Here is a 12,519-nt window from a genome sequence, read left to right as displayed (position 1 = left end):
AAAATCCCACAGATCACCCAAGGAGCCTAGTATAGAGACTAGTACTGCCTCTTACTAAGTCCGACACAGTTTTTTTTCTTCCAGAACTGGCAAAAACTGAGGCTCCTATGGTTGGCATCCAGTGAGGAACCAAGTTATACCAAAAACGTGTGTCTTTAGACACCAGCTCACACAGATCACCATGAGAGGTGGGTTGTTCTCATATTCACTCCTGGACAGACATCCTCAATATTTAACTCTTTTTTTTCTTTTTCTCCAATCAAGTACATTTAGTAACATTTAGTAACATGTGTGTGATGCTACTGTGTAGGGCTCATCACAGACCACCAAGCAAAGCTTGGATGCGCCAGGTACGAGTGTTAACTGGTGGCTACACACCTCCTGTCGGGACGGATTAATGTTTGCAACGAACTAGAGCCGAGTTCCTGAAACTGTCTGGACTCTGACAGGCCTGGGTGCTCACTGAGTCGCTCCCGAGGGACAGGTCCACTGAGGCAGGACCAGGGACCATGGGTCGCTGCCTCTCCCCGTGCCAGCTCCCACCACCGTGAAGATCATAGCTCTGAACGCACCTCTCCTTCTTCACCAGGTCCCCCTCCATCACCGCCATGCTGGCAGGCCGCTTCCTCTCCAGGGTCCCCGAGTCGACAGGGTCGTTTCCAGTGTGGGATGAGTGATTGGAATTTGGGGTGGTGAGAGGTACGAACGCTTCTGACACGTTGAATTCCACCTCTGCCGGAAGAAAAAGAAGCGTGTACGTGAGACACAGCGCACAGTGGCCAAGAGAGCTGGAGGACAGCCCACTGGGACAGGAGACTCCTCTCGTCCACGAGCCCTCACTATTTCACAAGGGGAAGCCCCAGGCACCTCATCTTCTTAACGACAGTTTCCCAAACCAAGGTAGGGGGGTAAGGTAAGAAAACTAGAGCTAAGGGAGGGGTATGACTCAGCATCCAAGTTACACAACTCCCCCACTTTCTCTTTTCTTAAAAAAAAAAAAGAAAACATGGAATATGGAAGAGGATACTGAGCATGGATGACTACTTATTGGAAGCAGAAAAAACTAAGATATTTACAGCTTGATATTAAATAGATAAAAAGGGCGGTATCAACTTCATACTGTCTATAGCAGGTTCTGAAGACTCGTTTTCTCAAAAGAAATCTTGGCTCTCAAAAGCGTGATCAGGGAGCCTGGGGTGCTGCAGTCCGAGGGGTTGCAAAGAGTCGGACACGACTGAGCAATTCAACTTATTGAAAAGCATGATGCTAAATGAAAGAAGCCAGATACAAAAGACTACACTCCATACTCTTATTTATATAAAAATGTTTAAAAGACAGACTGTAGACACGGAAAGCAGATGAGTGATGGCCACCGGCTGAATGATAGGCATGACTGAAAAGGGTCATGAAAGAACTCTCTGGGATGATGGAAACACTCTATGTAAATCATTGTGGCAGGTACACACTGGATGTATTTGTTAAAAATCATTACACTGTACAGTCAGTTGTTAATTTATGCAAATTGCACCTCAATGAACACTGACCCCCTCCAAAAAAAAAAGGAAACCCTGGGCAGAATGCCAATTATCACCTATCCATCACACATTCACTATGCATCCTTACATGAGTGGGGTGTGATTCTGGATGGTGGGAACTCAGGGGAAGAGACAGATGAGAAGAAAGATGACTATGAAGAAAAAAGACAGAGGAGAAGAGATGTGCTTGACCAGGCTTCAAGGAGCTTACACTCCAGAGGATGACAGCCGGGCTGCTCTGGGCAAAGCTGGGGCGGAAGGGCCAGACTCCCAACCAGTACCCGAAAGGGGGCCCTGCACCCCTGAGGATCCCTGCATGTCAGTGTCACCTCTTCTACAGAGTCATCCCTGGCCCTTGGTGCCTGACACCTGAGTCTGTCAAATCCTCCCTCCACCTTCCTTCAAAGGTGTCATGTGTTAGAGTTTCTCTGACGATCAGGTCTCCTTCTCCAGGGAAGACAGCACATCTCACCAGCAAACATGCACCTAGCGAGTACTCAGCACACACTGGCTGAATGGATGACTCCATGTGCTGTGAAACAAAGTGAAATACCCAACAGTGAGGCTACTACTGTGTGAAAACAGGAATGCCAAGGGTCTAAAAAGAAGCATGAAAAAGTAAAGGCAATGTGATGGGATTACTTATGCATTTGCTTCCTTAAAAAGATTGTTTATACATAGAATTCTCATATAGCTCAGCAATGCCACTCCTGGATATGTACCCAAAATAAATCTGGGAATTAAACAGATACCCCTATACCGATGTTTAGAGCGGCCAATTACCAATAGTCAAAAAGGTGCAAACAGCCTAAACGCCCACCAATCGGCTAACAGATAAACAAAATGTTGTTTATACATACAAGGAATATTATTCAGATTTTTAAAACGGAATGAAATTCTGACACATGCTACAACATGGATGAATGACCCTTGAAATTGTTATGCTAAATGAAACAGGGCAGACACACAGGGTTAAACATTCTATGATTCTACTTATAGGACATGCATAGAACAGGCAAATTCACAGAGACAGAAAGTTCAGTTGCTCAGTTGTGTCCAACTCTTTGTGACCCCAAGGACTGTAGCATGCCAGGCTTCCCTGTCCATCACCAACTCCCAGAGACAGAAAGCAGGACAGTATTAACAGTTACAGAGACTGAGGGGCAGAGATAATGTACACTTATCATTCAGTGGGCAGGGTTTCAGTTTGGAATGATGAAGAAGCTTTGGAAATAGATGATGGTGGTGGCACAACACTGGGAATGCAGTTAACCCTCTGAATTGTACACTTAAAACGGTAATTTCATATTATGTGTATTTTACCCCAATGAAAACTTCAAAGATAAACAACAAAGAAAGACTGTTTATACTACTGTTGTGTATCAGTGTGTTGATGAAATTGGAGCGGCAGTCACCTTCGGGGAAGAACCAGTTGGCGTGCTGGATGATGGGTTCGATGACCGCAACCACGTGGACGGATGTGGCAGCTGCCATCTCGGCGAGCGTTCTGCAAAGGAAGTTGACAAAGTTAAACCACCTCCCCAGGTCAGCTTCTAATTTCTGCAGGTTGAGTCAGGGCAATTCAGTTATATTGAAAGGATAAAACATTTAAGTACAAAGGCAAAAATGAGATCCATCAGGCTCTGGCCAAGGAGTGTGGCAGTGATCACCCAGGAAGAAAAATTACCCTAACTTGGCCGTCACTCCTTAGTCTGTGCTAACAAGTATGACGTAAGTCAGTCCCCAATGATGTCTCAGAATGCTGGTTTTCAGTTGTTTGGGGACAGGCCTGCATTTTCCCACTCCATACTCTTGCCTGTGGGAGTCACACTGTCTAAGACCCCGGATCACATATACAATGGTGATCATGGCTATGATGCAGCCAAGCGTATGCGGTGTTTCGGGGTGTCTCTTATCACACAGAAGACCTGGGCTCTGCGTTTACACATGTTAACTAAGGTTGTCACATACAGATGTGGACTGGTCCCAAGGTGTGTGTTCAGAAGTTGACAGTGTCTGAATGCCAGGGCTCACAAGAAAGAAAATAAAGAAGAATTGTTGTCCCTGCAGTTAAGGAGCTCACATCCAGTCCAGAGTCAGAACACAGGACGGCAGATGGGCTGCAAGGGCCTGACATTTACTGGGCACCAACCATGCTCAGAGCCTCAGATTCTTCACTGCACTTAATTTTTACAGCATCATGACTGTTCTGAGGTTTTTCATATAAAGGAGGACACAGATCTCTGACAGACTGGATCCCACATCCGACTGTCCCAAACCTACTTCCTCCCTCCTTTTATCACTAGAACCTGTCTTTCCACTGGGAAGAATACTTTTGCTCTGATTTCCAACCATGTGAAAGTTCTAGCTCCTTTCAAATTCCAGATTAGTTGGAATCTGAATCCAAATTCTGCTTGAAAATCACCCTCCCCTCTGGTTCATGCTTCCCTTCCACCCACCTGGATTCTGATTCTCCTGCCTTAGAACCTCAGCACGGGGGAGGAACGATTCACTGGTATTCTTGGCCAATCTTTCTTTTTGAGGAGATATTGTTTACCTATTGATTTCAAGACCTTTTTATGTATCTGGATATTTTTAGAGGAACTCCCTTCCCATTTGTGAATTGCTATTTATTTAAGGAGCTTTTTGACTTATCTGTTTCCTAAACTGCTTTTATGCTTATAAAATCCTCTTACATTATATGCTCAAAGCTAATAAATATTTACCTGACGCATTTATGTTTATTTGCTTATTTTTTTTTAACTTGCTATGTTTACAACATCACTCTTTATAATTACCTCTTTGGTCTACCTTGGAATTTATTTGCTGTAGGATACGATTCACTATGTAGTTAGCCTTTATATTCACTTATCTTTTGCTTTATAACGTTGGATCTTTGTAAATAATTTTATAAATACTTTCCAAAACAAGAGTGGGCATACCACAAGGAAATGGATGAATTAAAGATAGAAAAAATTTGATTCAGAAAGTCCTTATATTTTTTGAATGGTAACTTGAACCATTCATGATTTTACAAAGCTGAAGAGAAGTGAGGGGAGGCAGGGAAGAGTGGTAAAAGCTAAGGACAGATCCTGTGGGCCCCACCACTTCCCTGCTGTGCAATAAGCAAATTATTTGTCCTGTCTAAGCCTCAGCATCCTCATCTGTAAAAATGAGGACAGATCACCGATTTCAAAAGGTTATGTGGCAGATGTCAACATGAGTGGTTTCCTGGACGCTTCCTAGTTGACCTCTTAGATACCTCTCCTCCAGTCAATCTACAGTTCTCAGAGCCAACAAATAATCTTTCTAAATCCAATTTGCTCAAGTGATTCTTCTGCTGAGAAATCTTGATGCCCTCTTCCCAGCATGACCCATAAAATAAGTTGCTAACATCTCAGCAAGATGCATGAGGCCCTTCATAAAGTGGCTCCATAAATTTCACCCATAGCCTCATGACCCCTGTGCTCAAGCTATATGAGACCACATGATGCACCCCACCCCTCACCCCCAAACACAGAGACCAGGGCCTTTTTATGCCCTCTGTGCCACGGCTCATTCAGGTCCTACCCATGGAAAACCGCTCATCCATCATCAGTCAAGTGCCGTCTCCTCCTGAATGACTCAGCCCAAGCTGTGTTCCTCCTTCATAACGTCTATGATGCACAGATGTGTGTGTGGAGCTTATCACTGCACGATCACCATTCACCTGCCTGGCTGCCCAGGACTGGGGTCCTTGGAGGACAGGGACAAAGTCTCTTACACCTTTGTGTGACCAGCGTGTGGGACAGGACCCAGCGCATAGTAAGGTCTGAGAAAGTCGGCTATCAGGGAAATATCGACTTCAGAAGTGAATTTCATGTCTACCCTTCGCATCAGGTGGAAAGCAGAACTTAGATAACAGGATACAGGGAACGGTTACTCACCCTTCATTTTTGGCCCATAACAAGTTAGGGCCTAACACGATTGCAATGTTGCTGGGGGTCATTTTATTAATGTCGCTGGTCTGAGCAAGCTTCGCAAGGAACTTGATTAAATACCTACGGAACAAAAGAGAGAAGAAAAGCATCTACTCTGAAATACTTGGAGGAGCAGTACCTTCCTGCCCATGGGGTGCTCAACCCCAGATCCCACAGATGCTAACTGCAGGGTGTGACTTAACCCGAAGCTGCCTTGGGTTAAGTGTGTTTTCTTTTTTTTTGTTATTGAAGTAACCTTTATTGTCCCACTCTTTGTGACCCCATGGACTAGCCCGCCAAGCTCCTCTGTCCATGGAATTCTCTAGGCAAGAATACTGGAGTGGGTTGCCATTTCATTCTCCATAAGTACATGTTCTTTGTTCCAGGGAATAGATAGTTCAGAGCTTGGAATGGGAAAACAGCTCAAATGCAAACCTCAATGATTCAATCTCTATGTGCTATATATTTCTAATCTGTTTTTCCTTTATGACCTATCTCTCTACCCTGAAATAGATTACAATTTGATTAACAGTGGGGTCAAGATATTCTTAATGTGAACATAATTTCTTTTTTACAAACATGATTTTAAAAATACAAGTATAGGTTTATTGCTTAAAAGAAACTGTATATGAGAACGCTTTAGGCCCTAATTATGAAAATGTCCAATTTATCATATACTCTCAGGTACAAAAATAGCACTATAAAAGCAAAAAATTAAGCACAAACCCAACTATTTACCAAGAGGGGGCTGATTAAATAAATCATAGCATATCCATACAGTAGAGTACTATGTAGCCATAAAAATGTATTACACACTGATATGGACAGACCTCCAGGACGTGCATTATAACAAAGAAGGCAAGGAGAAGAATGATGTACCTAATATACAGTGCCATTTGGTTTAAAAAAAAAAAGTGAAAGGTGTGACAGAAACGTTTGTAGATATGTATGTAGACATATATATATGTATATATATTTGATTCTACATCTATCAACTCTTGCTGAGAGGATATACAAGAAACTGAAAACACGAGTTGTTTCTCAGGAGAGGAAGTAGGTAACTGAGAGACAAGAAGAGGAAAGAGATTTTTTCCATTGTACATCTTTGAATTTTGAACCATGGAAATGTCCTCCCTAGTCAAAAAATAATTAGTAAAAATTATAATGAGTAAGTTAAACAAAATAAAAGCTCAGATCCCAAAGTACCAAGCACTGTAATTTAGTTTCCACCATAAGACACTGAAGAAAGAGTACCTGCAATTACAAGCTGGGTGTGTTAAACAAATCAAATAAGGGATTATAAATTTAACACATTCATAAGGCATGGTTGATAGCTAAGATATTAAAATATTTAGATTTCAAAATATTAGCTAAATATTAGAATATTTAGCTTTAGCTTAGTAACAGGATCTAAGACTGAAATTAAAGGTCAGGCGACATACCAGAACTTTCACCAGTAAAGTATCTGTCATTTCAGATCATATCTTCTTACAAAGTTTTCTTTGGTTTTAAACAACTTTATTACCTCAGGCTACCTTTTTTACCCTCTCTCTGTGCTTCTTCAAAGTTACATTTTAAGTCAAAGAGAAAACTGAAGTTAAATACTAGAAATTTATTCCATGGCAAATTTTCCTACAAACACAGCCATCCCACAAACTAATACATAATCTCCATTTCTTGAAGTTTTATTGAGCAGGATGATTTGTACTCTGCTTAAATTATGTAGCATATGTGAAACACATTACAGAAAGGACAACTATTGTTGAATTTTTGCCTTTTAGATATTGGACAATTTGGACTCCAAATCCAACATACTGTCGATCAAACTTTTCATAAGAATTTTTTCCCAACAGCTGCAGTGATGAGATGGTCAGGAGACATACCTGTCGATGGCAGACATGATGCCCGTGCTCCAGACACATCACAGTAATATATATCAAGCCCCACTCCCAGCAACCCCGAGTTACCCTCCAGAGCATTTTTTTGATTGTGCCAAACATGCTTGAATCCAGTGGCCTCTCCGCTGCGGATTAAACCTTTCTTCATTGCAGCTCGGTGGCTTAATTTGCAGAATGCCAATCATACATACCTAAAGTTAACAAAATTTTGTGGTGGCAACTTCTGACATGTTCTCCATAAATCCTGAAGTTTTTTGTCTTGATCCTGTACGCTGAGAAAAAAAATTATTTATAACCGTTTATTAACACTCATTTTAGGAATACCTGTGTTCATTTGCTATATTAGCAGCGATGCCCCCACTGACAGAGAAAGCACAGTTGGAAAACAGCACAGCAATTTCTAGTGGTTCGGATTCGGCACTTTTCACTGCCGTGGCCCAGGTTCAATCCCTAGTCAGGGACCTGAGATTCCGCAAGCCGTGTGGCACAGCCAAGATTAAAAAAAGAATTAAAGGGGCTTCCCTGGTGGTCAAGTGGTTAAGACTCTGAGCTTCCAATGCATGGGGCAGCGGTGGGGGTGTGCAAGATCGATTATTGGTTGGGGAACTAGGATCCAACATGCTAGGTGGTGTAGCCAAAAAATAAAAAATTAAATTAAAAAAATTTTTAATTAGAAAGCACAGATTTTGGAAAGAAACGAATATGGAGTCAAATACTAACTAACATATGCTGAGCAGTTAGTCAACCTCATTAAGACTCAATCTCCTAAAGTGCCAAACTGGGGATAAGAATGTTAATTCTGCCAAGTGACTGTGAGCTTTCAGAGACAGAACAATGAGAAACCACCTAGATCAACGTTTGGCACACAGGAGGCATTCTGAAAATTCTATCTAGACAATGTGTATATTCCTGTACAGCGTCCGGGGCTCAGGTCTGTTGTCCCAAGGGTGGCCCAGCAACAGATGAGCGGGCCAAGCTCCTAGCACCCCAATCCCCAGGGCTCTCCCTGTGCTCAGTACTGCCCAAAGGCTCCGGGCCAAGAAGCCCTTTCTGTTTTGAAGCAATTACAGGAATTCTCCTGCTGCAGAGTTTCAATGTGTGAGCTTTCACAGACCCAAAAAGGGTTAGATCAGAGCCCGCAGGGCAAGAATCAACTCTGCCCACCAGCGAGAGAGGGCGTTAGAAGTTGCTCACACAACACACCTTCGGACTTAAAACCTCCTCGACAGCTGAACCAGCCTGGAGAGCTGTGGGTAGGGGTTAAACACAGTGACAACTCTAGAGGCCAGTGAATGTGTCACTGGGAGGGGATGACATTTCTCAAGTATAGAATCAACACACCAGTAGACAGATTCCCTCTTTTACCGCTTATTTCCTCACAGGGACAAATCTGGGAATCTCAGAACAGAGAGAAAAGTCAAGGCCTAGGAAGAGGGAAGGAGCCCACCCAATACGAGACTCCAGAACCCCTGACCTGACACTGCTCAGTGGGTTCCCCCAGCCCCACACATGTGAGTACCCAGAGCAGGCAGTGCCCCGTGCTGCTTCCAAGGACACAACTGGCCTAAGAGGTCACTCTTACTTTAAAATCCTGACTGTCTGCCAGGGAGAAAGCCTTGTGCCATAGCTGCACAGAAAAGCTCACGGACTTCCCTGGTGGTCCAGTGGTTAATAATTTGCCTTCCAGTGCAGGGGATATGGATTCGATCCCTGGTCAGGGCACTAAGACCCCACATGCTGCAACTAAGACCTGATACAACCAAAAATAACTAAATATTTAAAGAAAAAAAAAGTCAACACCATAAAAAAAAAAAAAGCCCAAATGCCTGGTTCAACTGATGATGAATGACTCATCAGAACACATGGCTTATTTCTAATCACCGCTCGTTTGATGGGAACAGGTGAGTATTTGAAGATGCGTGGAGGGGAGGGGAGGTATATTCCCCTCCCCTTATAGGTGAGGAATTAGGCATTCTGAGAGGAGGCGAGTCAACTGGGAGGGACACGTTGACCAGGAGGCGGCCAGGAAGAAGCCTCTAGAACTTTTGCAATGAGTTCTGCCTTGCCTAAAACCAACTACTTCTGGACAGACAGAAGCCGGGGTTGGAGGGGAAGAGATAAACAGCAGGGACTCAGGCTCCGGGGCAGAGTTCTGGGTGTGGATTCCAAGCTCTGTCAGTTAAGTGACACCAGTCTTTCGTAAGCCTCCGTTTCCTCATCTGAACAGTGAGGATAACAGCCATTTCTGCCTTTCATGTTATTAATTATTGGCTGCAGGAATTCACGGGCATAAAGATTAGTACAGTACTTAGCTTGCAGTAAATGCTCAGTAAGCATCAACTGTTGTTACTGATTACGTAAACATTATATTATTGCACAGCTGAGTTCCCACACAGCTCAAAATACCTTATTTTAATGTTGTTTTGTGGTCCCCAAGAGTAAGGTGATTTACAAACAAGACAGAGTATTACATTGTTTTCTTTAACTTTTAAAATTCGGTGTTCTTTACATACACACTACCATATGTAAAATAGACAGCCAGTGGGAATTTGCTGTATGACTCAGGGAGCTCAAACCAGTGCTCTGTGGCAACCTAGAGGGGTGGGAGGTGGGAGGGAGGGTCAAGAGGGAGGGGACATGTATACCTATAGCTGATTCCTGTTGATGTATGGCAGAAGCCAACACAATATTGTACAGCAATTATCCTTCAGTTAAAAGTAAATCAATTAAGAAAAAAACAACTTGGTGTTCTTTACACTTACCTCGCAACCTGTGTCCATTCTTCATACAGATTAAAAGTCATCAAAGGTTCAGGCAGCTCCCGTAAATAGGACTTCAAAGCACCTGAAATTAGTAACACCCTCTTTGAGTGTGACAAGGGGCAAGGCTGGGACTCTTAGGATATATCATTTTGCAAATTCAAATGACCTCAATTATAACCACTCACAATACATAGAACAAATCATGAACTGGCAGGAGTGGTTAGAGAATGAAATATTCACAAGATGATTTCTGTCCCTTGTAAAATATATTGAGAGATCAATAGAAAGTAAAATTAGCTTCAAAGTCAAATTAATAGGTATCATTTCTCTGTGCAGATGGAGATTTGGGGGTAAAAGAAAGGAAGAGAATACAAGCATGCCTCCAAACATTTGGATTATAAGCTTCTTTCACCTTTACTTAATAATCAGGAAAATAAAACAAAACCCCCAAAACAGGAACAGAAAAGATATGTATGTGTAAGTAGGCACACTTTTGAGTTTTGTCATTTCAGTTTTGTCACTTAAATCTATTAAGGAGACCATTTCAGTTTCATCTGTTACTTAAACTTAATGTTGAACGTTCAGCTGATGCTATGTCACCTCGAGGTGCCTTCTTCCATGGAGCTCACCTGCTACGGCATGGGGGTCAGAGTAGAACTCATCCAGGTGAGAAGTAGAACAGTCTAGAGCAGCTTTCAGTTTCTTTAACTTGGAGGCCCCAGCCCCAATTCGGAAAAGGCCCTAAAGACAACGCAAAGCCATTAGTATCACCTCCTGTACAAACAGCACCTGGAACTCTGCTCGAGGTTACGCGGCAGCCTGGAGGAGACGGGAGTTTGGGGGAGAATGGATACACGTATCTGTACAGCTGAGTCCCCTCACTGTTCACCTGAGACTACCACAATGTTGTTCATCAGCTATTTGCTTTTGTTGTTCAGTTGCTAAGTTGTGTCCAGCTCTTTGCGACCCCATGGACTCTAGCCTGCTAGGCTTCTCTGTCCATGGACTTTCCCAGGCAAGGACACAGGGGTGGGTTGTCATCCCCTCCTCCAGGGGATCTTCCTGACCAAGGTGGGAACACTATGCCTCCTGCATTGGCAGGTGGGTTTTGTTTTTTAACCACTAGCGCCACCTGGGGTAAGGATTTCATAAAATAAAAGTATGTAAATACCACCCTCCCCCACCTCACAGAGTACTACACAAATCTAAGAATCTTGCTATTGGAAACCAAAGCTCACATAAGCTCTGGTTCAGTAGTACATCATGAAATTCACTTTCACAAATCATGACCACAGTATAAAATGAAATAATCAAATGGGGCCAAAAGAAAAAAAAAAAAAAAGGCAGAGTGTACTGCAGGTAGGCAAGGTAAATATTGCTCTGTGAAAGCTCTCTTTCATTCCATGTCTACAGAAGGTAACATGGACAGGGTTTCAGTGTGAAATGTGGTCACAGTGAACGCGGTTCAAGAGTCACTGGTCCGGGGAGACCGGCCCGGGACGGCGGGGCCCCTCACCTCCTCCTTCATGCCCGTCTCCAGCAGGAGCATCACGCAGGCCTCGATGGGCAGTGCGATCTCGCGGCCGCTCCGCTTCAGGTGTTCTTCCAAAGGCGTCCCAAAGGCGGGCTTCTCCGCCCACTTATCTAGAGCAGCAAACTGTCCAGTGAGACACTCGACCACCTCGTGGGCGTCACCAAGTTATTTCCTCCCCCAGACTACGAGGAGGGATTTTTCTTTTTTTCTTTAGCAGCCTGTAGCTGAGGCTTTGGGAAAGGGGGAAACGTGTCCTCTTTGCTCGTGTCCTTTCCTGTTTACATATGTGCCAGGCTGGGAAGGTGGCCTGTGGAGCAGAGCCCAACACGCCACGGTGCCCGACGTGAGATGCCCAGCGGAAGCTGCAATGGGGCTTCTGGCCCAACATGCACCCGAGATGGGTGGGCTGCCTTGGGCCAAAACCAATGGCCTGTCTGAGCACAGAGGTTCCACTGAGAAGAAATTGACCTAGCCGTGCAGAGCAGCACTGGTTTTCTATCCGGAGGACAAGAAATCGACTCCTTCCATTGAAAAAGGAAGTAATTTCTTAAAGATGTAAACACCAGCCGAGTATTACTAAACAGGACTGGAGAGGGCCACCGTAAACTCCTACCCCCAGACCTGCAGCACCTCTTGGTGCCAGACCCCCAGACTGCCCAGGATTCTGAGTGGAGAGAACGCAGCCCCCACAAGGCAGCTTAGGCTGGAGGCTGTGCGGACAGCAGCAAAGCAACGCTGTGTATTATTTTCCGGTCATATGCGCTGCTTCATTCCACGAGAGAGGTGAGGCGGCTTAGCAGAAAGACAAACGAGAGAGCGGGCACACAGAAA

At 44.0% G+C, this 12,519-nt stretch overlaps 1 protein-coding gene across 17 annotated transcripts in view; it reads right to left on the bottom strand.

Annotated features, from left to right (window-relative positions):
• The window catches only part of ARHGAP17 (Rho GTPase activating protein 17), a 102,465-nt gene that overhangs the window by 22,526 nt on the left and 67,420 nt on the right, over positions 1-12,519 (bottom strand). For all 17 annotated transcript variants that reach the window (XR_015154606.1, XR_015154607.1, XR_015154605.1 and 14 more), the window contains 7 exons: positions 11,671-11,798; positions 10,784-10,895; positions 10,155-10,236; positions 7,584-7,664; positions 5,462-5,575; positions 2,951-3,042; positions 573-732 (listed from right to left, as the gene is read on the bottom strand). Coding sequence is in view for 8 of the 17 variants with exons in the window: in XM_086375264.1 (XP_086231390.1) it covers positions 573-732; positions 2,951-3,042; positions 5,462-5,575; positions 7,584-7,664; positions 10,155-10,236; positions 10,784-10,895; positions 11,671-11,798 (769 nt within the window). In the remaining 9 variants the exon portion in view is untranslated. The remainder of the gene's footprint in view (positions 1-572; positions 733-2,950; positions 3,043-5,461; positions 5,576-7,583; positions 7,665-10,154; positions 10,237-10,783; positions 10,896-11,670; positions 11,799-12,519) is intronic.

This window comes from Bos grunniens, chromosome 25 (genome assembly GCF_055505025.1).
Source record: "Bos grunniens cultivar Pamir isolate PY7600 chromosome 25, Bosgru_T2T1.0, whole genome shotgun sequence".
Lineage (NCBI taxonomy): Eukaryota > Metazoa > Chordata > Mammalia > Artiodactyla > Bovidae > Bos > Bos grunniens.
This window is presented reverse-complemented; position numbering and strand designations above follow the sequence as displayed.